The sequence below is a fragment of the Mustela lutreola genome, chromosome X, assembly GCF_030435805.1.
Source record: "Mustela lutreola isolate mMusLut2 chromosome X, mMusLut2.pri, whole genome shotgun sequence".
NCBI classification, from domain to species: Eukaryota; Metazoa; Chordata; class Mammalia; order Carnivora; family Mustelidae; genus Mustela; species Mustela lutreola.
This window is the reverse complement of record NC_081308.1, coordinates 65,914,092-65,935,994: the sequence shown is the minus strand read 5'-3', so window position 1 is coordinate 65,935,994 and position 21,903 is coordinate 65,914,092. Positions and strand designations below refer to the sequence as shown.

Here is a 21,903-nt window from a genome sequence, read left to right as displayed (position 1 = left end):
TACAGTAATACCTTAATAGTGAAGAAAGCATCCTTACCTCAATTTTTCCTACTTGTGCTATGGATAAAGAATTGGGAGAGGTATTTTAATGAACGGAAATCCTTCAAAATCCTTAGTTAGAAATTATTATGTATTTTCAGTTATTATGCTAGTTATATGACCTTTTTCTATGTTTCTCTTGCTTTTGCTTTTTAGGGTAAGATAGCTGAACGTGGTACCCACCATGGTTTGCTTGCAAACCCTGGCAGTATCTATTCAGAAATGTGGCATACACAAAGTAGCCGTGTGCAGAACCATAATAACCCCACATGGGATGCAAAGAAAGAAAATATGTCCAAAGAGGAGGAAAGGAAGAAACTACAAGAAGAAATTGTCAACAGTGTGAAAGGCTGTGGAAACTGTTCCTGCTAAGTTGCATGAGACTTTTTTTTTTGACACATTTGCACTGAAGCAGAATTGTTTTATTAAAAAAAATCATACATTCCCATTTTCTATAATCCTTTTTAGATAAGATTTGTTTGAAAAGAAATTTGAGTTTTACATCTTTCACAATATTTAATGTGACATATGCATTTAGCTCCAAATTACCTTCTTGTTAGTGCCTTAGTTATGCCTAAAGCATGTTTTTTGTTACTATTTCACTTTGCCCCATTTCCGTTTTGGGGGGCCTGATAGCCATTTGATATCCATATTCAGATGAATTACATTGGATTCCAAATTTTAATAGTTTTTTATTTTAAGTCTCCTTTATGCTCACAGTTTAGATGAAAAGTATCCATTACTTTTTTTTTTTTCTTTTTAAAAGAGGACAGTGTAGGTTCATTGTTTCTCCTCTTCCCTCCCCGCTGACATACTTCAAAGATAGATACCTATACCTTCATTTTTTAAAGTCTGCCACTGTATAGTTTTTGGAGGAAAAACCTTAATTCTCATGTATGTATGTAGAATGTTCTTCATCATTAACCAGCATCTCTAGCAGTGGGAATTTTAATTTTTCATCAGGATGAGTTATTGCTCTTGTTTGGGACCAAAATTTATGCCTTTCTCTTTAACACTTAAAACCCTGATGTAATTTGACAGTTGTCGTACTGGGAATGATCTAAAAAGCTTAGAAAGTTAATTGCCCTTCTATTTCCATCTTAACTATACTGCTTTTGCTGTCTGAAGCTATATGAAGAAAAAACTAAATGGAATGTATGCATACACAGATATGTGTGTGTGCACATGCTCACAATTGTATATAGAGCAACAACCACTTAAAGATTATTAATGACCTTGAGGTAAATAGGAGAAAGTTATGTATATGTACTCTAGATGATTGGGACTTTAATCAGTGACATGTCAGAATTTATTACAAGATCTTCCCTTCCTTCTTCAGTAATTTAATGAGTTCCTTTAAATGTGACTTAACAAGGAAGAGCCCAAACAAAATGATCAAGTTTTACCTGTTAATAAAATGTTGGTATATGTTCACTTAGAAGCTCCTCTCTTTTCCAATTTAAATAGCTTCTTTTCTTTCTGAAAAAGCTATTTTCTTTTCATATGATTAGAGATGGTCTCAAGACCATTGGATCACGTGGTCATTAGCCAGTATTTTCAGCTACTAAAAACTTGAATAACCTAAAAAACAGTTATTGTTAGGGCCATTAAGTAAGTCTTAAATATTTTCTCTTAACTTCATCATATTAAGATGGTTCCATACAGTGAAATAATGAACAAAAGGAAAGCTTCCTAGGATGACTCACTCAGAAGAAAATGTCAAGAAAAGTGGCATTTATTATAACAATAATTTTATATTACAATATTACATATTCACATAAAGGTGTATAAAGTATAAAGTTTTTAAATCAATATTGCAACGTAATTTTTTAATAGATTGGGATGAATAAGCTACAGTTTTAGAATATGGGCTCTGAAAATGGAGTAAGATGATGGGGTTTTATTTCTTATATCCCTGTATTTTTAAAATCGCATATTTCCTTCCTAAAGGGAATCCCAATTTGCAAAAATTGAAACGAGTAATTTGGGATCAGAAAAACTGATGCCTTCCTTAGGGTTTTTAACATAAAAATATCATATCTTGGTGAATGGATAGGTTCATTTGGAAGTTTTTTTCAGCAGTTCAAATGTGAGGGTTAACTATGAGAATCAAAAAGAGGCCTAGGCATGTGGACAAACTCAAAGTATACATTTACTTTAACTCTAAAGGGATGTGCACCTTTTATAAACCTTATGATAAGTATTTTGCCTTTTCCCTTAGATGTTGACGAAGATCAGTTTGTACAAACGGTTAGTATAAAAATAAGTTTTAAGGGGCACCTCCATGGCTCAGTCTGTTAAGTGTTCAACTCTTGCTTTCAGGTCATGATCTCAGGGTCATGGGATCAAGCCCTGCGTTGGGCACTGAGTTGGGCATTGAACTGCTTAAGATTCTCTCTCTCCCACCGTGCCCCCCACACAGATAGATAGATAGATAGATAGATAATTTTGCTTTCAGGATAAGGTATTTAAAGATTATATGAATTTTTGTTTCTGGGTCACTTTGTCCATGTTGTCATCTTGCTGTCATCCTTCCTAACTGCTGGATGTATCAGTGAGTAGCAGCTTTTGCCAGTGCATATTTATAATTCATATATACCTTCTACCTTTATCATAGGATGTTCTGTTGTAGAGTAATAATTGAAAGCTTTTAAATATATTTGCATTGGCAGCTTTCTTAAATTATAAAAAGTCCCTTTCCCCCTGCTTTGAGTATATAGATTTTGAATGTAAACTATATAGTAAAGGACATACTAAATCAAATACGCTAGTTAAAACTATTTAGTTAAGACAAAAACAGCTCAGCAATGGAGTTTCTTTATTAGTTTTATTGTTATAGCAATTTGTATAGATAATCATTACTAAATAAACAATATATCTTTGTGACTAGAAATGGGTGGCCCATTGAAGCAACTTTTTTCTGCAGTGCATAGGGAGAACTGATATTTTGTCATTCACACACTCAGAGTAAGTATGAATAATTAATAGACACCCTGGGGTGTGGCCTTAGAGCCTTATGCTGAAGGTAAAAACTTGGAATTGTCACAGAGAGAAAGTAATTATTTGCAGATTTCATAATATAAGTAAAATGGTAGTAAATTATAGTGCTTTAACTTAGCATTAAGCTGTTATATTTTTGATGACCAGTCAGTGAAAGGCAACTTTCCGTTGCCCCAAGTTTTTCAGTTCTAATGATTAGGAAGGAAACCTTTGGGGTGAGAAATTTTTTTTACTGCAAAGCATGCAAAACTAGTATTTTGATTAAGTAAAATTAGAATTAATTGTTCTAATTAAAAACAAGTTGGAACAGTTTTGGCTTAAAAAGGCAGTGGATTGTTTTCTTATTTCTTGTTCTCACACAGCTGCAGAGCATTTTTCACTGATTACCTTCTATTCTCATTTCTACTTTATAAAAGCATAGGGTATTTAGAGTTGCAATATAGAGGCCTTTAATGTAATTTCCTCATTCGGAAACCGAATTTCAGGAGAAATCACTGGTTTTGCGAGAGACCAAGTTGGAATGAAAACCCTGGCTCTTGACACCTACTCCATTTCTCTTTTTGCTGGACATTTCCACTAAGAAGCTAAATTTAAAAATGTATTGAAGGCTGAGATTTCCAGAATGTTGAAGTGAGCAGCTCAGTAGACCTTCTCTGCAGCAAAACAACTTAACTGTTAGAAATTATTTTTTAAAAACAATAATTTAAAAATCTCTAGAAATTATGCAAAGGTCATATGTCAATTGGAAAAACATTGATTCAAGAAAACCTATTAAATATCAGTAAGAATAGCAAGAGTCTGGCATCTGAAGAATCAACTGCATAACCTCTACCATACCAGGTCTGTGTTACAGAAGCTTGACCTTGGGTATTCTATTTAGGCAGGTGTGGTAAAGATGCTGGGAGGAGCTAGGGCTCCTCCCCCCAGCTCCCACTCCAGGGCTGTGATTTCATCCTGGCAGGGGTAGCTGCCTGCATTTTTTACCCCCCAACTCTGTGTTGAAGAAATTTATTCCTCACAGGCACAGCCAAGAGGACTGATGATACCTTCACCATCCAGCCTCCATTCTTTGAGTGGAAGCAAACTATTCTGTGTGCAGGGTGAGAATACTGAGGCCCTGATTTTTCCACACTAGCTTACACAAAGTTTGGACGTTTCACTCAAGGAGAGGATAACTCAGAATACCAGGGACTGACACCATGGCCCAGTGTCCACTTAGGGAGTGGTGTTTTCACTCTTCGCCCCTTGCCCCCACACCCCCAGCTTTGGTTCAGTGGTGCACAGGTCCTTTCTTAGTGCGAAGGTATGCGATGAGAACAAAGAATTCCACCTCTCTGCCTGGGGATTCCACCTCTCTGCCTGGGGGACTGACTTCATTTGAAACAGCATGGAGAACTCTATCCCTAAGGACATTGTCAAAAACAATGGGGATCTTGGTGGAGAGCAATTAGGAGGAGCTGGTGCTAGCAAAGCAGCAGAGCAGCCAGAATTTTAGTAAAGAGAAACCAAAAGGGAACCAGAAAGAGCCTTCCTGGGAGCAAAGTCAACTCAGGATTGAAGAGATTTGCGTGTGCTAGGCTGCACCTAATCAGGACAATTAGAGCAGAACATGGGACAGACTGAAAAGCATTTCCCAGTATATGTAGACCCATCAATACAGAGCAAACACTTTGTTGGCAAAAGGAACTTGACCAAACACTGAACAATAAGTTGTTCTCATCTAGAGGTGACTATTAGGAACACAGGCTTAAAAACAAAATCACACTCCTCCTTGGCAGTCTAGAAGACTGTGTTATATGTCTAAAACTGTGCCCTCCCAGAAAAGAGAAGGATCCTCCCAGTTACCAGTCCCTGGCTGAACATGGGTCAAAAGAAAACTGCCTGACAACAGCCTCCAAGTACATTCACATCCAATGGTAAAAGGTAAAAATCTTAGCAATAAGTGCATTATGCCCACCCAGAGATAACCCTTAGGTGGCTAGACTAAAAGAGATAATATCAGGCTGCATACTGCGGGGGAAATAACCAAGTAAATGCTGATCCCTTATAGGAGGAGGATCATTATCCAGAGTTGCTATAAGATACTATAATAAAAAGTCTGCTTTATAATAAAAGATTATAAGAAATGCAAAGAAACAGGAATGTGCCATGCACACACAGGAAAAACAGGCAGTAAATACTGCTTAAAGGGGCCCAGGTGGTAGCTATAGCATATAAAGATTTATTAATAAAGAAATAGAAATTACTTTTAAAGACCCAAATGGAAATCCTGAAGTTGAGAAGTACAGTAACTGAAATGAGAAATCTACTAGAGAAACTCAATAGTGTATTTGAGCTGGCCAAAGAAAATCCACTAAGTTGAAGATGTATCAGTAGAGATTATTCAATCTGAGGAACAGAGATAAAAAATGAAAAATGTCTTCAAGAGAAATGTGGGGCACCATTAAAAATTCAACATATTCAAAATGTAAGTAGCCAAGGAGAGGAAAGGAGCAGAAAAAATACTCAAAGAGATGAACGGGAGCATCTAAATTTGACAAGAAATACTACACATCAACAAAGCTTAACGCCAATTAAGAAAAACACAGATGTTCAAAGCTAAAGATAAGGCGAAAATTATAAAAGCTGTAAGAGATAAATGACTCCTCACATACCAGGAAACTCCCATATGATTAACAGGTGAGGTTTCTCATAAACAGTGGAAGCCAGAAGACAGAGGGATTGCATATGCAAATTGCTGAAATTAAAAATCAAGGGACACCTGGGTTGAGCGTCTGCCTTTGGCTCAGTTCATGATCCCAGGGTGTTGGGATCGGATCCCACAACGGGCTCCCTGCCTGCCACTCCCCATCGTTGTGTTTGTGCACTCTCTGACAAATAAGTGAAACCTTTAAAAAATATTTAAAAATAAGTATCACTCAGGGTGCCTGGGTGGCTCAGTGGGTTAAAGCCTCTGCCTTCAGCTCAGGTCATGATCCCAGGGTCCTGGGATTGAGCCCTGCATCGGGCTCTCTGCTCAGCAGGGAGCCTGCTTCCTCCTCTCTCCCTGCCTCTCTGCCTACTTACGATCTCTGTCTGAAAATAAAGTAAATTAAAAAAATCTTAAATAAGTATCACTCAAGAATATTATATCCAAAACTATCACTCGAAACTGAAGGTGAAATAAAGATGTTATCATTTAAGTAAAAAGAAAACACATGGCTAATAAATCTGTATTACAAGAAATACAAAGGCAAAGGCAAAGATCAGGTGACACCAGATAGTAATTCAAATCCATACACACACACACCCCAGAGCACCAGTATAGATACATCCGAGTCACTCATGTAGATAATTAGTAAAAGACAGTATAATTGCATGTTTCTTCTTTCTTTTAGAAGAATTTGTTTCTCCCCTGGAAGATAATGTTTATTGAAATCCCAGCAGTTGTGCAAGCTGCTCTTGACATTAAGCAGCTGCTTCTTCCAGTTTGTTCTTTCATAAGTAGTCCCATGAATGTTTCCTTATCCTTCACAGTCTGGAATCAGCCATGGTCAAACTTAGAGGTGATGTCAATGAACTTAAGGTTAATCTCCAGGGCCCGTCATTTGATCTGCACGGTTAACAACTTGTGGAGAGTAAGCACTTGCTTCTTGGTTATCATCACATGGCCTTTCTGCATGACAAAGTCATTGGACACTTCATCATAGTGGACAAAGCCAACATGGAGGGTTGATGCTCTTGTCAGATCAAAATCAGTGGAAACATTGTTCTTGGTAAGTTTGCCATCCTTGATGAGGTAGCCCTGGCCAACCTTGTAGATCTTCTTGTTGATCTCAGTGCAGTGATGGTAGACTTTTTGCCCAGCCCATTGCACGGAGAAGGCCACTTGGGCAGGATGCTATACCCCAATACAGCCCACCTTGCACAGTTCCTGGTGGGTCTTGCAGGGTAGCTTCTTGGTGTGCCAGTGGCTGGTGACACTAATGACATCTATCATCTCATCCTGCCCAAACACTAGGTTCATAAGAACCTACTGTTCCAGGTTCTCATGGGCCTATTCCAGCTTCTCAGTCACTGTGCATCTAGTCTCCTGGATCTCCATGAGGTGGGCTTTCTTCTGGCATAGAGGAAGCAGGGGCATCTGGGTGTGGGCGATGACACAGATGATTTGCCTGTACTTCTTCATGCTGTTGAGGTCCTTCTCTAGCTGCTGCTTGCCAGTCATCATCCTGCCACTTGCAGTATTTGGTTGAAAGTCTTAGACTGATGCCAATTCTTATAGAAGTGCCCTTTAACTCATCATGAATGTGCTCAGCAAAGATGGTCTTAAACACAGAGACCTTGAGTGGTTTCTTCATAGCCCATCATGTCCACAACTACCGTGGATGGTACCTCCACAATGGTCACGTCTTCCACAATTTCCTTCTTTTTCACCTGGATTCTGGCCTGTTGACCCCTCACACAACGTGAGTCATGCCAGCACTGTAGATGAGGAAAGCTGTGAGGTGAATAGAGTCATCCTTGGGGATGCAAGTCAACTTCCATGGTGCCAGTCACTGTGTTTCTGGGGCGAGAAGCCCAGGGACCCATGCCTGGGAAGGGAGAGTTTCCTATGAGACATTCTGCCACCAAATGCTGTCAGTAGAGTAAGAAAATTTTAAAACTTCACTTAAGTTGACTTAGAAAACAACCACATGAATCAATGTGTATTCTTTCATTGGGAGTAGAAACAGAGATATCTTGGATTAATGAAAATAATTCTTGGAAATGAAACCAGATGATATTCAGAATCCACAAGAACAAACTATGGACTCTGAAAAACAACCTGAGGGTTTTGAAGGGGCGGGGAGTGGGAGGTTGGGGGAACCAGATGGTGGGTATTAGAGAGGGCACGGATTGTATGGAGCAGTGGGTGCGGTGCAAAAACAATGAATACTGTTACACTGAAAAGAAAAAAAAAAGAATATCTGATAGGCATGCTATGAATCATATATTAAATTGTGTTCTGACTTAAATTTAAAGCATTAGCTTAAACAATTCTCTATGGAAAATAGTATCTTGAAAAAAAGAACAAATGAAGAGAGATAAAATTGTATGTATGATGATTAATATAACAAATTCTATGAATATACTTATCCTTCTCTTCGATGTTTTGAAAGATATAAGATCATATAAACAAATAATTTTAACTATGTATTGTTGAGTTTGATACTATACACACACACACAAATGTAACATATATAAATGTAATACATATAACAATAGTACAAAAAGGTGGTATGGAAAGGAGCTATATAGGACTAACGGTTATATACTTCTTTGGAACTAATCAGTGGAAATGCAAAGTGAATTCTGAGAAGTTTGGATGTATATTTTAAGACCTAGAACAACCACTAAGAAAGTAACTGTAAGAAATATACTTAAAATATTAAAGGGATCAGGATGGTACGCTGGAACATATCCACTTAATACAAGAAAAAGGCAATAAAGTGAGAATAGAAAAAAAGACATGAGGCATATAGAAATAGTTAAAGTAGAAGATGTATCAATATTAAATATGAATTAAATCAAAAGGCAGAGACTGTCAGATTGAATTACAAAAATCAAGATCCTCTGCAAAGAGTGATAGTTTCTTTCTCTTAGCTGATTCAGATGCCTTTTATTTCTTTTTGTTGTCTGATTGCTGAGGCTAGGACTTCTAGTACAATGTTGAATAGTAGTAGTGATGGTGGACATCCCTGCCATGTTCCTGACCTTAGGGGAAATGATCTCAGTTTTTCCCCATTGAGAATGATATTCGCTGTGGATTTTTCATAGATAGCCTCATTGTCCAAAGTCATCTGGACAATGCCTTTGAGATATATACATTCTGTCCCTACACTTTGAAGAGTTTTGATCAAGGTGCCTTTGAGATATATACCCTCTGTCCCTTTGAGATATGCCTTTGAGATATATACCTTCTGTCCCTACACTTTGAAGAGTTTTGATCAAGAAAGTATGCTGTACTTTGTCAAATGCTTTTTCAGCATCTATTGAGAGTATCATATGGTTCTTGTTCTTTAAATGTATTGTATCACATTGATTGATTTGCGGATGTTGAACCAACCTTGCAGCCCAGGAATAAATCCCACTTGGTCACGGTGAATAATCCTTTTAATGTAATGTTGGATCCTATTGGCTAGTATTTTGGTGAGAATTTTTGCTTCTGTGTTCATCAAGTATATTGGTCTGTAATTCTCTTTTTTGGTGGGGCCTTTGGTTATGGGGTCAAGGTAATGTTGGCCTCATAAAATGAGTTTGGAAAGTTTTCCTTCCATTTCTATTTTTTGGAACAGTTTGAGGAGAATAGGTATTAATTCTTCTTTAAATGATTGGTAGAAATCCCCTGGGAAGCCGTCTGGACCTGGGCTCTTGTTTGTTGGGAGATTTTTGATGACTGCTTCAATTTCCTTACTGGTTATGGGTCTGTTTAGGTTTTCTATTTCTTCCTGGTTCAGTTTTGATAGTTCATAAGTCTCTAGGAATTAGGAATGCCTCCATTTCTTTCAGATTGTGAAATTTGCTGGCGTATAGTTGCTCATAATATGTTCTTATAATTGTGTGTATTTCTTAGTGTTGGTTCTGATTTCTCCTCTTTCATTCATGATTTTATTTATTTGGGTCCTTTCTCTTTTCTTTTTGTAAGTCTGGCCAGGGGTTTATCAATCTTATTCTTTAAAAGAATCAGATCCTCGTTTCATTGATCTGTTCTTTTGGTTTCTTTTTCATTGATTTCTGCTCTGATCTTTTGGTTTCTATTTCATTGATTTCTTGTTCTTTTGGTTTCTTTTTCATTGATTTCTGCTCTGATCTTTATTATTTCTCTTCTCTTGCTGGGTTTAGGCTTTCTTTGCTGTTTGCTCTCCAGCTCCTGTAGTTGTAGGGTTAGGTTTTGTACTTGAGACCTTTCTTGTTTCTTGAGAAAGGCTTGTATCACTATATACTTTCCCCTCAGGACTGACTTTTCTGTGTCCCACAGATTTTGAACCATTGTGTTTTCATTTTCGTTTGTTTCCATGAATTTTTTCAATTCTTCTTTAATTTCCTTGTTGACCCATTCATTCCTTGGTAGGATGCTCTTTAGCCTCCATGTATTTGAGTTCTTTCCAACTTTCCACTTGTGATTGAGGTCTAGTTTCAGAGCATTGTGGTCTGAAAATATGTAGGGAATGATCCCAATCTTTTGGTACTGATTGAGACCTGATGTGTGACCCAGGATGTGACCTATTCTGGAGAATGTTCCATGTGCACTAGAGCAGAATGTGTATTTTGTTGTTTTAGAGTGGAATGTTCTGAACAGATCTGTGATGTCCATCTGGTCCAGTGTGTTATTTAAGGCCTTTATTTCCTTGTTGATCTTTTGCTTGGATAATTTGTCCGTTTCAGTGAGGGGTGTGTTAAAGTCCCCTACTATTACTGTGTTATTGTCAATGTGTTTCCTTGATTTTGTTATTAGTTGGTTTATATAGTTGGCTCTTTCCATGTAGGGCATAGATATTTAAAATTGTTAGATATTCTTGTTGGACAGGCCTTTAAAGTATGATATAGTGTCCTTCCTCATCTCTTATTATAATTTTGGCTTAAAATCAAATTTATCTGCTATAAGGATTGCCACCACAGCTTTCTTTTGATGTCCATTAGCATGGTAAATTGTTTTCCACCCCCTCACTTTAAGTCTGGAGGTGTCTTTGGGTCTAAAATGAGTTTCTTGTAGACAGCATATTGATTTTTTTTTTATCCATTCTTATACCTTGTGTCTTTTGATCGGGGCATTAAACCCATTTACATTCAGGGTAACTATTGAAAGATATGAATTTAATGCCATTGTATTGCCTGTAAGGTGACTGTTACTGTATATTGTCCCTGTTTCTTTCTGGTCTACTACATTTAGACTCTCTCTTTGCTTAGAGGACCCCTTTCAATATTTCCTGTAGGGCTGGTTCTTTTAATTTTTGTTTGTCCTGAAAGCTTTTTATATCTCCTTCTACGATACTTTATGTGGAAAACCGAAAAGACTAGAACTCATAACAGGAATCCAGTAAAGTGGCAGGATATAAAATCAGTGCACAGAAATTAGTTGCATTTCAATACACCAAGAAAAGACAGAAAAGAGACAGAAGAAAGAGAAATTAAGGAGTCAATCCCATTTACAATTGCACCCAAAACCATAAGATACCTAGGAATAAACCTAACCAAAGAGGCAAAGAATCTGTACTCAGAAAACTATAAAGTACTCATGAAAGAAATTAAGGAAGACACAAAGAAATGGAAAAACATACCATGGTCATGGATTGCAAGAACAAGTACTGTGAAAATGTCTATGCTACCTAAAGCAATCTACACATTTAATGCAATCCCTATCCAAATACCATCAATTTTCTTCAAAGAAATGGAACAAATAATCCTAAAATTTGTATGGAACTGGAAAAGACCCCAAATAGCTAGAAGAATGTTGAAAAAGAAAGCCAAAGTTGGTAGCATCACAACTCCAGACTTCAAGCTCTATTACAAAGCTGTAATCATCAAGACTGTAAGGTCCTAGCACAAAAACAGACACATAGATCAGTGGAACACAATAGAGAGCCCAGAAATAGACCCTCAACTCTATGGTCAAATAATTTTTGACAAAGCAGGAAACACTGTCCAATGGAAAAAAGACAGTCTCCTCCACAAATGGTGGGAAAATTGGACAGCCACATGCAAAAGAATGAAACTGGACCACATCCTTACACCAGGTAAAAAGAGACTGAAAATGGATGAAAGACCTCATCCATCAAAATTTTTGAGGAGAACACAGGCAGCAACCTCTTCGACCTCAGCCACAGCAACTTCTTCCTAGAAACATCACCAAAGGCAAGGGAAGCAAGCGCAAAATGAACTCTTGGAACTTCATCAAATCAAAAGCTTTTTTGCACATCAAAGGAAACAGTGAACAAAACCACAAGACAACTGACAGAATCGGAGAAACTATTCGCAAATGACATATCAGATAAAGGGCTAGTATCCAAAATCTATAAAGAACTTATCAAAATCAATACCCAAAGAACAAATAGTCCAATCAAGAAAGGAGCAGAAGATATGAACAGACATTTCTGCAACGACATCTAAATGGCCAACAGACACATAAAAATTGCTCAATGTCACTTGGCATCAGGGAAATACAAATCAAAACCACAATGAGATACCACCTCACACCAGCCAGAATGGCTGAAATTAACAAGTCAGGAAATGACAGATGTTAGAGAGGATGCAGAGATAGGGGAACCCTCCTACTCTGTTGGTGGGAAGGCAAGCTGGTGCAGCCACTCTGGAAAACAGCATGGAGGTTCCTCAAAATGTTGAAAACAGAGCTACCCTATGACCCAGCAATCACACTACTGGTTATTTACCCAAAAGATACAATTGTAGTGATCCGAAGGGGCATATGCACCTGAAAGTTTATAGCAGCAGTGTCCACAATAGCCAAACTATGGAAAGAACCTAGATGTTCATCAACAGATGAATGGATAAAGAAGATGTGGTACATACAATGGAATACTATGCAGCCATCAAAAGAAATGAAATCTTGCCATTTGCAACAATGTGGATGGAAATAGAGGGTATTATGCTTAGCGAAATAAGTCAATCAGAGAAAGACAATTATATGATCTCCCTGATATGAGGAATTTGAGAGGCAGAGTGGGGGAAAAAAATGAAACAAGATGGAATCAGGAAGGAGACAAACTATAGGAGACTCTTAATCTCACAAAACAAACTGAGGGTTGCTGTGGGGGAGTGGGTGTGTGGAGAGGGTGGTTGGGTTATGGACATTGGGGAGGGTATATGATATGGTGAGTGCTGTGAAGTTTGTAAGCCTAACGATTTACAGACCTGTACCCCTGGGGCAATAATACATTATATGTTAATAAAAATAATTAATGAAAATATATTTTAAAAATTCAGATCCAACTTGATCCAACAGGTATTGTGTCTATAGGTGAACCACTTCATATTCAAAGATATAAATAGGTTGAAAATAAAAGATAGGAAGGGTGCCTGAGTGGCTCAATTGGTTAGCGTCTAACACTTGGTTTTAGCTTAGGTCATGATCTCATGGGTTGTGAGATTGAGCCCCATATTGGGCTCCATATTCAGCGTGGAGTCTGCTTAAAGATTATTTCCCTTTGCCCCTCTCCTCACTTTATCAAATAAATAAATAAATCTTTTTTTAATGAATGAGAAATAGGGACCTGGGTGACTCAGTGGGTGAAGCTTCTGCCTTCAGCTCAGGTCATGATCCCAGGGTTCTGGGATTGAGCCCCGCATCAGGCTCTCTTCTCCACAGCGAGCCTGCTTCCTCTTCTCTCTCTCTATGCCTGCCTCTCTGCCTACTTGTGATCTCTGTCAAATAAGAAAAATCTTTTAAAAATAAAGGGGAGGTGAACCATGAAAGACTATGGACTCTGAAAAACAATCTGAGGGGTTTTAAGTGGTGGTGGGGTGGAAGGTTGGGGGAACCAGGTGGTGGGTATTAGAGAGGGCACGGATTGCATGGAGCACTGGGTGTGGTACAAAAACAATGAATACTGTTCTGCTGAAAATAAATAAAAAATAAAAAAAAATTTTAAAAAGAATGAGAAATATATATATGTGTGTGTATATATATATATCTATAGGTACATATATGTATATTCTCCAAGAAAGAACTGTAAGAGAGTTGAAGTACTTGTACTAATATTACAGAAAATAAACTTTAAAACAAATAAATGCTACTAGAGATAAAAATGGATATTTCATAATGATTAGAAATTCAATCTATGAGGAAGATATGACAATTTTAAACATATATACACCTAAGAACCTATCTAAATACATGAAACAAAAACTGACAGAATTGAAGGGAGAAATAGACAATTTAACAACAATAGTGGAAAATCTCAAGGCCTCTTTCAATAATGGTTAGAACAACTAGCCAGAAGATCAAGGGAATAGAAGACTTAAACAGAATACACTTTTTGCCAAAGTGCACATGGAACATTCTTCAGGATAGATTAAATGCTAGGCCAAAAAAAAGTGTGTTGATAAATTTTAAAAGATTGAAATCATATAAAACATGTTCTCTGGCCATAATAAAAATATTAAAAGTCAATAATAGGGGAACAAAATATGAGTACTTCAGAAGGGAATTATGTCACTTTAAATATGGATCAAAGAGGAAATCACAAGGGGAAACTATGGAGATGAATGAAGATGGAAAAACACAAATGTATGGGATGCAGTTAAAGCTGTCATTCAAGGGAATTTTGTAACTATAAATGCTTATATTTTAAGGCAAGGAATATCTCAAATCACTAACCTAAACTTCTGCCTTAGGGAAATAAAAAAGTGCAAACTGAACCAAAAGCTAGCAGAAAGAAAATTTAGAGCATAAGTCAGTGAAATAGAGAATACAAAATCAGTAGAAAAAATTAACAAAGCCACAAGTTGGTTCTTTGGAAAGATTAAAAAAACTGAATTTTTAAAAAATATTTTATTTATTTATTTGACAGACTGATCAAAAGTAGGCAGAGAAGCAGGCAGAGAGAGAGGGGAGGAAGCAGGCTCCCTGCTGAGCAGAAAGCCTGATGTGGGGCTTGATCCCAGGACCCTGAGATCATGACCTGAGCTGAAGGCAGAGGATTTAACCCACTGAGCCACCCAGGCGCCCCCAAAACTAAATTTTTTAAACTAGGTTGATGAGTAACAAAATACTGAAGACTCAAATTGGTGGGAAAAAAAGAATGAAAGGATATCACTGCCAATTTTACAGGTAAAAACAAACTAAAAATATGAACAGGGAGGGGAGGCATAATGGTGGAAGAGTAGGGGACCTTGTTTCAACTGGATTTAACCACATAGTTATCAAATCTGAACACCCATGAATTCAACTAGAGATGAAAGAAAAGAATATTTGGAACTCTACAAGTAGAAAAGGGACCACTTTTTGCAAGGTAGGATATGAAGAGGAGTGTTTTTGAGGAGATATATCAGAAGATAAATGGGCGGAGGAATTTGGTGCACCATGATTGGGCAGCTGCTCTCCATGCCAGGACCATACAAAGTGCAGAAGCACATCCTTCCCCTGGGAGGATAGGGGTGCGTGCACACCACAGGAGTCTGCAGAGTTTGGCACATGCAGAAGTGAAGACCATTTATCCCTGATGATTTACTAAAGAGAGGGGAGTGAGATCTTTCTACTCTGATCCTGAAGATTGGGCATGGCCATTTTTATTTTGATGCTCTAAAGAGGCGCAGAAAACCTTCAGGGATCAGAAGACACACAGAGCAACTTAAAACAGCTTACACTGAGCCCAGTCCTCCGGCAAGGGGTAGTGCAACTCTGCCCAGGCAAAGACACCTGAGAATCAGTGCAGCAGGCCCCTCCCTCAGAAGACCAACTGGAAGAACAGGTAAATAGCAAGTTTACAGACCATACAGGACTGTAAAACTCCAGTGCTAGGGAAAAATATTATGTAGAATTTAAGGTTTTTTTTTTTTTTTTCTCATGATTTCCTTATCCTTCAGTTTAAAATTTCCCATTTCTTTTTTTCTTTTTTCCCTTTCCAACTAGGTTCTTATTTTATCAACTCTTTGTTTTTAAGTCCTTTTTTAGCTTTTATTTTTTAAATTTACATTTTATAGATATATTCTTCACTTTTTTTTAAAGATTTTATTTATTTATTTTACAGAGATCACAAGTAGACAGAGAGGCAGGCAGAGAGAGAGGAGGAAGCAGGCTCCCTGCTGAGCAGAGAGCCCGATGTGGGGCTCGATCCCAGGACCCTGGGATCATGATCTGAGCCGAAGGCAGAGGCTTTAACCCACTGAGCCACCCAGGCACCCCTATTCTTCACTTTTGTCTTCCTTTCACTATATTGAATTTTCTCTGTGTGTGTGTGTGTGTGTGTGTGTGTGTGTGTGTGTGTAATTTGCTTTCTTTGTTTTGGGGATTTATTGTCTTCTAAAACACAGACCAAAATACATTCAGGACCAAGTTGATCATCCTGTTTTTTCCACCCTGTAAGATTATATTCTCTCCCCCCACATTTTTTTCCCTTTTTCTTCCCTTTTTCTTTTTCTTTTCTGATTTCTGACCTCTTTGGATTTGTCTAGTGTATATTTTGCTTGGGTTGTGGTTGATTTTTTTGATAGTGCTCACTTCTTCATCCATTCTTCTCTGGGCAGAATGACTAGAAGGAGAAATTCACAACAAAAGAAAGAACCAGAGGTAATACTCTGCCACAGAGCTAATCAATATGAATATAAAATGTCAGAACTAGAATTCAGGATAACAATTATCAAGTTACTAGCTGGACTTGAAAAAAGCATAAAAAACATTAGAGAATCACTTCATGCAAAAATGTGGTCTAATCAGGCCCAAATAAAAAATGCTCCAATTGAGATGCAGTCTAAATTGGATTCTCTAACAGCTAGGGTAAATGAGGCTGAAAAGAGTCAGTGACATAGAAGACAAGTTAAAGGAAAGTAAGGAGGCTGAGGAGAAGAGAGAAAAAACAAGTAGTGGACCATGAGGGGAGGCTTCAAGAAATCAGTGATGCCGTAAAACAAATTATATCAGAATTGTTGGGATGTCAAAGGAGAAGAAAAAGAGACAGGGCCAGAAGGTATATTTGAGCAAATTGTAGCTGAAATCTTCCTTAATCTGGGGCGGGAAATAGGCATTCATGGCCCAGAGACAGAGAAGACCCTTCCCAAAATCAATAAAAAATAGATCAACAACCAAACATGTAATAGTGAAGCCTGCAAATTTCAGAGATAAAGAGAAAATTCTGAAAGCAGCTTCAAACAGTAAGTTCCTAACCTACAGGGATAGGAATATTAGACTGGCATCAGACCTATCCACAGAACCTGGAAGTCCAGAAAATGCTGGCATAATATACTCGGGGTACTAAATGAGAAAAACATGCAGCCAAGAATACTTTAACCAGCAAAGCTGTTATTCAGAATAGAAAGAGAGATAAAGAGCTTCCAGGACAGACAGAAACTAAAAGACTATGTGACCGCCAAGCCAGTCCTGCAAGAAATATTAAAGGGGATTCTGTAAGCAAAGAGAGAGCCCAAGAGTAAGATAAACCAGAAAGGAACAGAGACAATCTACAGGAATGGAGACTTTACAGGTAATATAATGGCACCAAATTAATTTCTTTCTATAGTTACTCTGAATGTAAATGGGCTACATGCTCCAATAAAAAGACACAGAATATCAGATTTGATTAAAAAAAAAAAAAAGCAAGGCCCACCCCTATGCTGTGTACAAGAGACTCATGTTAGATTTAAAGACACCTCCACACTAAAACTGAGGGGGTGGAAAACCATTTTTCATGGTAATGGACTTCAAAAGAAAGCTGAGGTAGCAATCCTCATATCAGACAAACTAGATTTTAAACCAAAGACTATAGTATGAGTTGAAGAGGGACACAATGTCATACTTAAAGGGTCTACCCAGCAAGAAGATCAAACAATTATAAATACTTCTGCTTCTAATTTGGTAGCAGCCAATTATATAAACCAATTAATAATCATATTAAACACATTGATAATAATACAGTAATATTAGGGGAGTTCAATACCACACAAACAGCAATGGACAGATCATCTAAACAGAAGATCAACAAGGAAATGAGGGCATTTAATGAGACATTGGACCAGATGGACTTCACAGATGTTTACAGAGCATTCTATGCTAAAGCAACAGAATGCACATTCTCGAGTGCACATGGAACTTTCCCTAGAATAGACTACAATAGATTACAAATAAAGTCTCAAACAACACCAAAAGATTAGGATTATTCCCTGCATATTTTCAGACCACAACGCTTTGAAACTTGAACTCAATCACAAGAGGAAATCTGGAAGGTATTAAAACACTTGGAGATTAAAGAGCATACTATTAAAGAATGAATGAGTTAAGCAGGAAATTAACACAGATTAAAAACTTTGTTTAAGTTTTAAAGATTAAAAACAAAAATGTAAAACTTCATGGAAACTAATTAAAATAAGAACACAACTGTTCAAAACCTTTGGGACACAGCAAAGGTGATCCTAAGAGGGAAGGATATTGCAATACCAGCCTCTCAAATAATTAGAAAAATCCCAAATGCACAAACTAACCTCATACCTAAAGGACCTGGAGAAGGAACAGGAAGTAGAGTCTAAACCACAAAGAAGAGAAATAACCAAGATTAGAGCAGAAATCAATGAAATAGAAATGAGAAGAACAGTAGGACAGATAAATGAAATTAGAATCAGTTTCCTTGAAAGAATTAATAAGATTGATAAACCCCTGGCCAGACTTATCAAAAAGAAAAGAGAGAGAATAAAAACATGAATGAAAGAGATCACAACCACCACCAAAGAAATACAATTTAAAGAACATTTTATAAGCAACTAAATGCCAAAAACTAGGCAATCTGGAACAAATGGATGCATTTCCTGTAAATTATAAAGTACCAAGACTGAAACAGGAAGAAATAGAAAATATGAACAGAACCAGCAAGGAAATTGAAACAGTAATCAAAAACTTCCCCCTCAAAACCCCTAAGAGTTCAGGCCAGGCCACATGGCTTCCAAAAGGAATTCTATGAAATGTTTAAAGAAGAAATAATGCCTATTCTACTGAACCTATTTCAAAAAGTCAAAATGGAAGGAAAACTTCCAAAATTACTCTATGAGGCCAGTGTTACCTTGATCCCCAAACTGGACAAAGACCCCATCAAAAAGGAGAATTACAGACCAGTATCACTGCTGAACATGGATACCAAAATTATCACCAAGATACTAGCCAAAGGATCCAACGGTACCTTGAAAAAAACTATTCACCATGACCAAGTGGGATTTATTGCTGGGCTGCAAGGGTGAGTCAACATTTGCAAATTACTAAATGTGTGATACAGTACATTAATAAAAGAAAGGACAAGAGCCATATGATCCTCTCAACTGATGTAGAAAAAGCATTTGACAAAATACAACATCTTTCTTGATTAAAACTCTCCACAGTGTAGGGAAATACCTCAATATCATAAAAGCCATCTATAAAAAATCCACAGCGAATATGATTCTTAATGGAGAAAAACTGAGAGCTTTTCCCCTAAGGTCAGGAACACAACAGCAGTGCCGATTGGCACCACTGTTGTTCAACATAGTATTAGAAGCCCTAGCCTCAGCAGTCAGACAACAAAAAGAAATAAAGTCATTCAAAATGGCAAAGAAGAAGTCAAATTCTCATTCTTTATAGATGTCATGATATTCTATGCTATTCTATATTCAATATTCTATGATATTCTAATTGCTAGATCTGATACATTCAGCATCATGGCAGGATATAAAATCAATGCACAGAAATCAGTTGCATTTCTATACACTAACAAAGAGAAAGAAGAAAGAGAAATTAAGGCATTGATCCCATTTACAGTTGCACCCAAACCCATAAGATTCCTAGGAATAAACCTAACCAAGGACACAAAGGATGTGTACTCTGAAAACTATAGAACACTTATGAAAGGAATTGAGCAAGACACAAAGGAATGGAAAAACATTCCATGCTCACGGATTGGAAGAATAAATATTGTTAAAATCTCTATGCTACAGAAGCAATCTACACATTCAAGACAATATCTATCAAAATATCATTGATATTTTCCACAAAGCTGGAACAAATAATCCTAAAATTTGTATGGAACCAGAAAAGGCACTGAATAGCCAGAGTAAGGTTGAAAAACCAAACCTGGTGGCATCACAATGCCAGAATTCAAAGTATATTACAAAGCTATAATCATCAAGACATTATGGTATGGGTACAATTGTGGACACAGAGATCAATAGAACAGAACAGAGAACCTAGAAATGGATCCTCAACTCTAGGGGCAACTAATCTTCAACAAAGCTGGAAAGAAAATCCAATGGAAAAAGACAGTCTCTTCAGTATATTGTGCTGGGAAATTTGAATAGCCACATGTAGAAGAATGAAAGTGTACCATTTTCTTACACCATACACAAAGATAAGCTCAAAATAGATGACAGACCTCAATGTGAGACAGTAATCTATCAAAATCCCAGAGGAGAACACAGGCAGCAACCTCAGCCACAGCAACTTCTTGCTAGATACCTTTCCAATGACAAGGGAGACAAAAGCAAAAGTGAACTACTGGGACTTCAAGATAAAAAGCTTCTTTACAGCAAAAGAAACAGTCTACAAAATTAAAAGGCAACCTGTGGAATGGGAGAAGATAGCTGAAGATGATATAACAGATAAAGAGCTTATATCCAAGATCTATAAAGAAATTCTCAAACTCAACTACCCCCCCAAAATAATCCAGTCAAGAAATGACCTGAAGACATAAACAGACACTTCTCCAAAGAAGACATACAAATGGTTAACAGATACATGAAAAAATGTTCAAAATCACTAGCCATCAGGGAAATACATATAAAAACCACAATGAGATACTGCCTTATACCAGTTAGAATAGCTAAAATTAACAAGACATGAAACAGCAAATATTGATGAGGATGTGGAAAAAGGGGAACCCTCGTACACTGTTGGTGGGCATGCAAGCTGGTACAACCACTCTGGAAAACAGTATGGAGGTTCCTCAAGATGTTAATAATAGAGCTATCCTATGACTCAGGAACTGAACTACTAGGTATTTACCCCAAAGATACAGATGTAGTGAAAAGAAGCAGCACCTGCACCCCAATGTTCATAGCAGCAATGTCTGCAATAGCCAAACTGGAAGGAGCTGAGACATCCTTCAACAGATGAATGGATAAAGAAGATGTGGTACATATGTACAATGGAATATTAGCCATCAGAAAGGATAAATATCTAAAATTTACATTGACATGGATGGAACCAGAAGGGATTATGCTAAGTGAATTAAGTCAAGCAGAGAAAGACACTTATCATATGGTTTCACTCATATGTGGAACATAAGGAATACTATGGAGGACCACAGGGGAAGGTCAGGAAAACTGAATGGGAAGAAATCAGAGAGGGAGACAAGCCACATGAAACTCATGACTCCAGGAAACAGACTGAGGGTTATGGAAGAGAGAGGGGTGAGGGGATGTGTAACTGGGTGATGGCTATGAAGATGGCATGTGTTGTGATGTGCACTGGGTGTTAAACACACGTAATGAATCATTGAACACTACATGAAAAACTAATGATGTACTGTATGTTGGTTAATTGAATAGAATAATAAATAAACATATAAGTAAATAAATAATAAAGTAAATATTTTTAAAAAGTGAAAAGACACTTAGAGTGTGAGAAAATATTTTCCAATAATATATCTGATAAGAAACTGTATCCAGAATATATAAATAAAATTACAACTCAATAACAAAAATCCTAATAACCCAATTAAAAATGGGTGGAAGATCTGAATAAAATTTTCCAGAGAAGATGTACAAATATCCAATAAGCATATGAAAAGTTGCTCAACATCATTTGCCATTAGGGACGTGCAAATCAAAACTAGAGGGAGATACCACTTCACACTCACCAGATGAGTATAATTAATAAGACAAAATAGGATTGTTTACAAGGATGTGGAGAAATTCGAACCTTCCTACAGTGCTAGTAGGAATGTAAAATGGTGCAGTTATTTGGAAAACAGTCTGATAGTTCCTCAAAGCACCACTCCTAGATAGGAGCCCATTCATAATAGCCCAAATATGTAATAACCTAAATGCCCAACAACTGATGAATGGACAAATAAAATATTTTATATCCTGGATATATCATGGAATATCATGGCAATAAAAATGAAGAATGAAGTACTAATCCATGTTACATATGTA

At 37.2% G+C, this 21,903-nt stretch overlaps 1 protein-coding gene and 1 pseudogene across 4 annotated transcripts in view; one reads left to right on the top strand and one right to left on the bottom strand.

The window, feature by feature from the left end:
- ABCB7 (ATP binding cassette subfamily B member 7) overlaps positions 1 to 1,473 on the top strand; it is a 155,890-nt gene extending 154,417 nt beyond the window's left edge. For 3 of the 4 annotated variants that reach the window (XM_059156561.1, XM_059156559.1, XM_059156558.1), the window contains one exon: positions 196 to 1,473. In XM_059156561.1, coding sequence (XP_059012544.1) covers positions 196 to 411 — 216 coding nt within the window. In that variant the 3' untranslated portion in view covers positions 412 to 1,473. The remainder of the gene's footprint in view (positions 1 to 195) is intronic. The other variant, XM_059156560.1, reaches the window with a different exon arrangement.
- A 4,939-nt stretch (positions 1,474 to 6,412) lies between these two features.
- On the bottom strand, positions 6,413 to 7,642 carry LOC131820983 (large ribosomal subunit protein uL3-like; annotated as a pseudogene).
- Between the last annotated feature and the right edge of the window lie 14,261 nt (positions 7,643 to 21,903).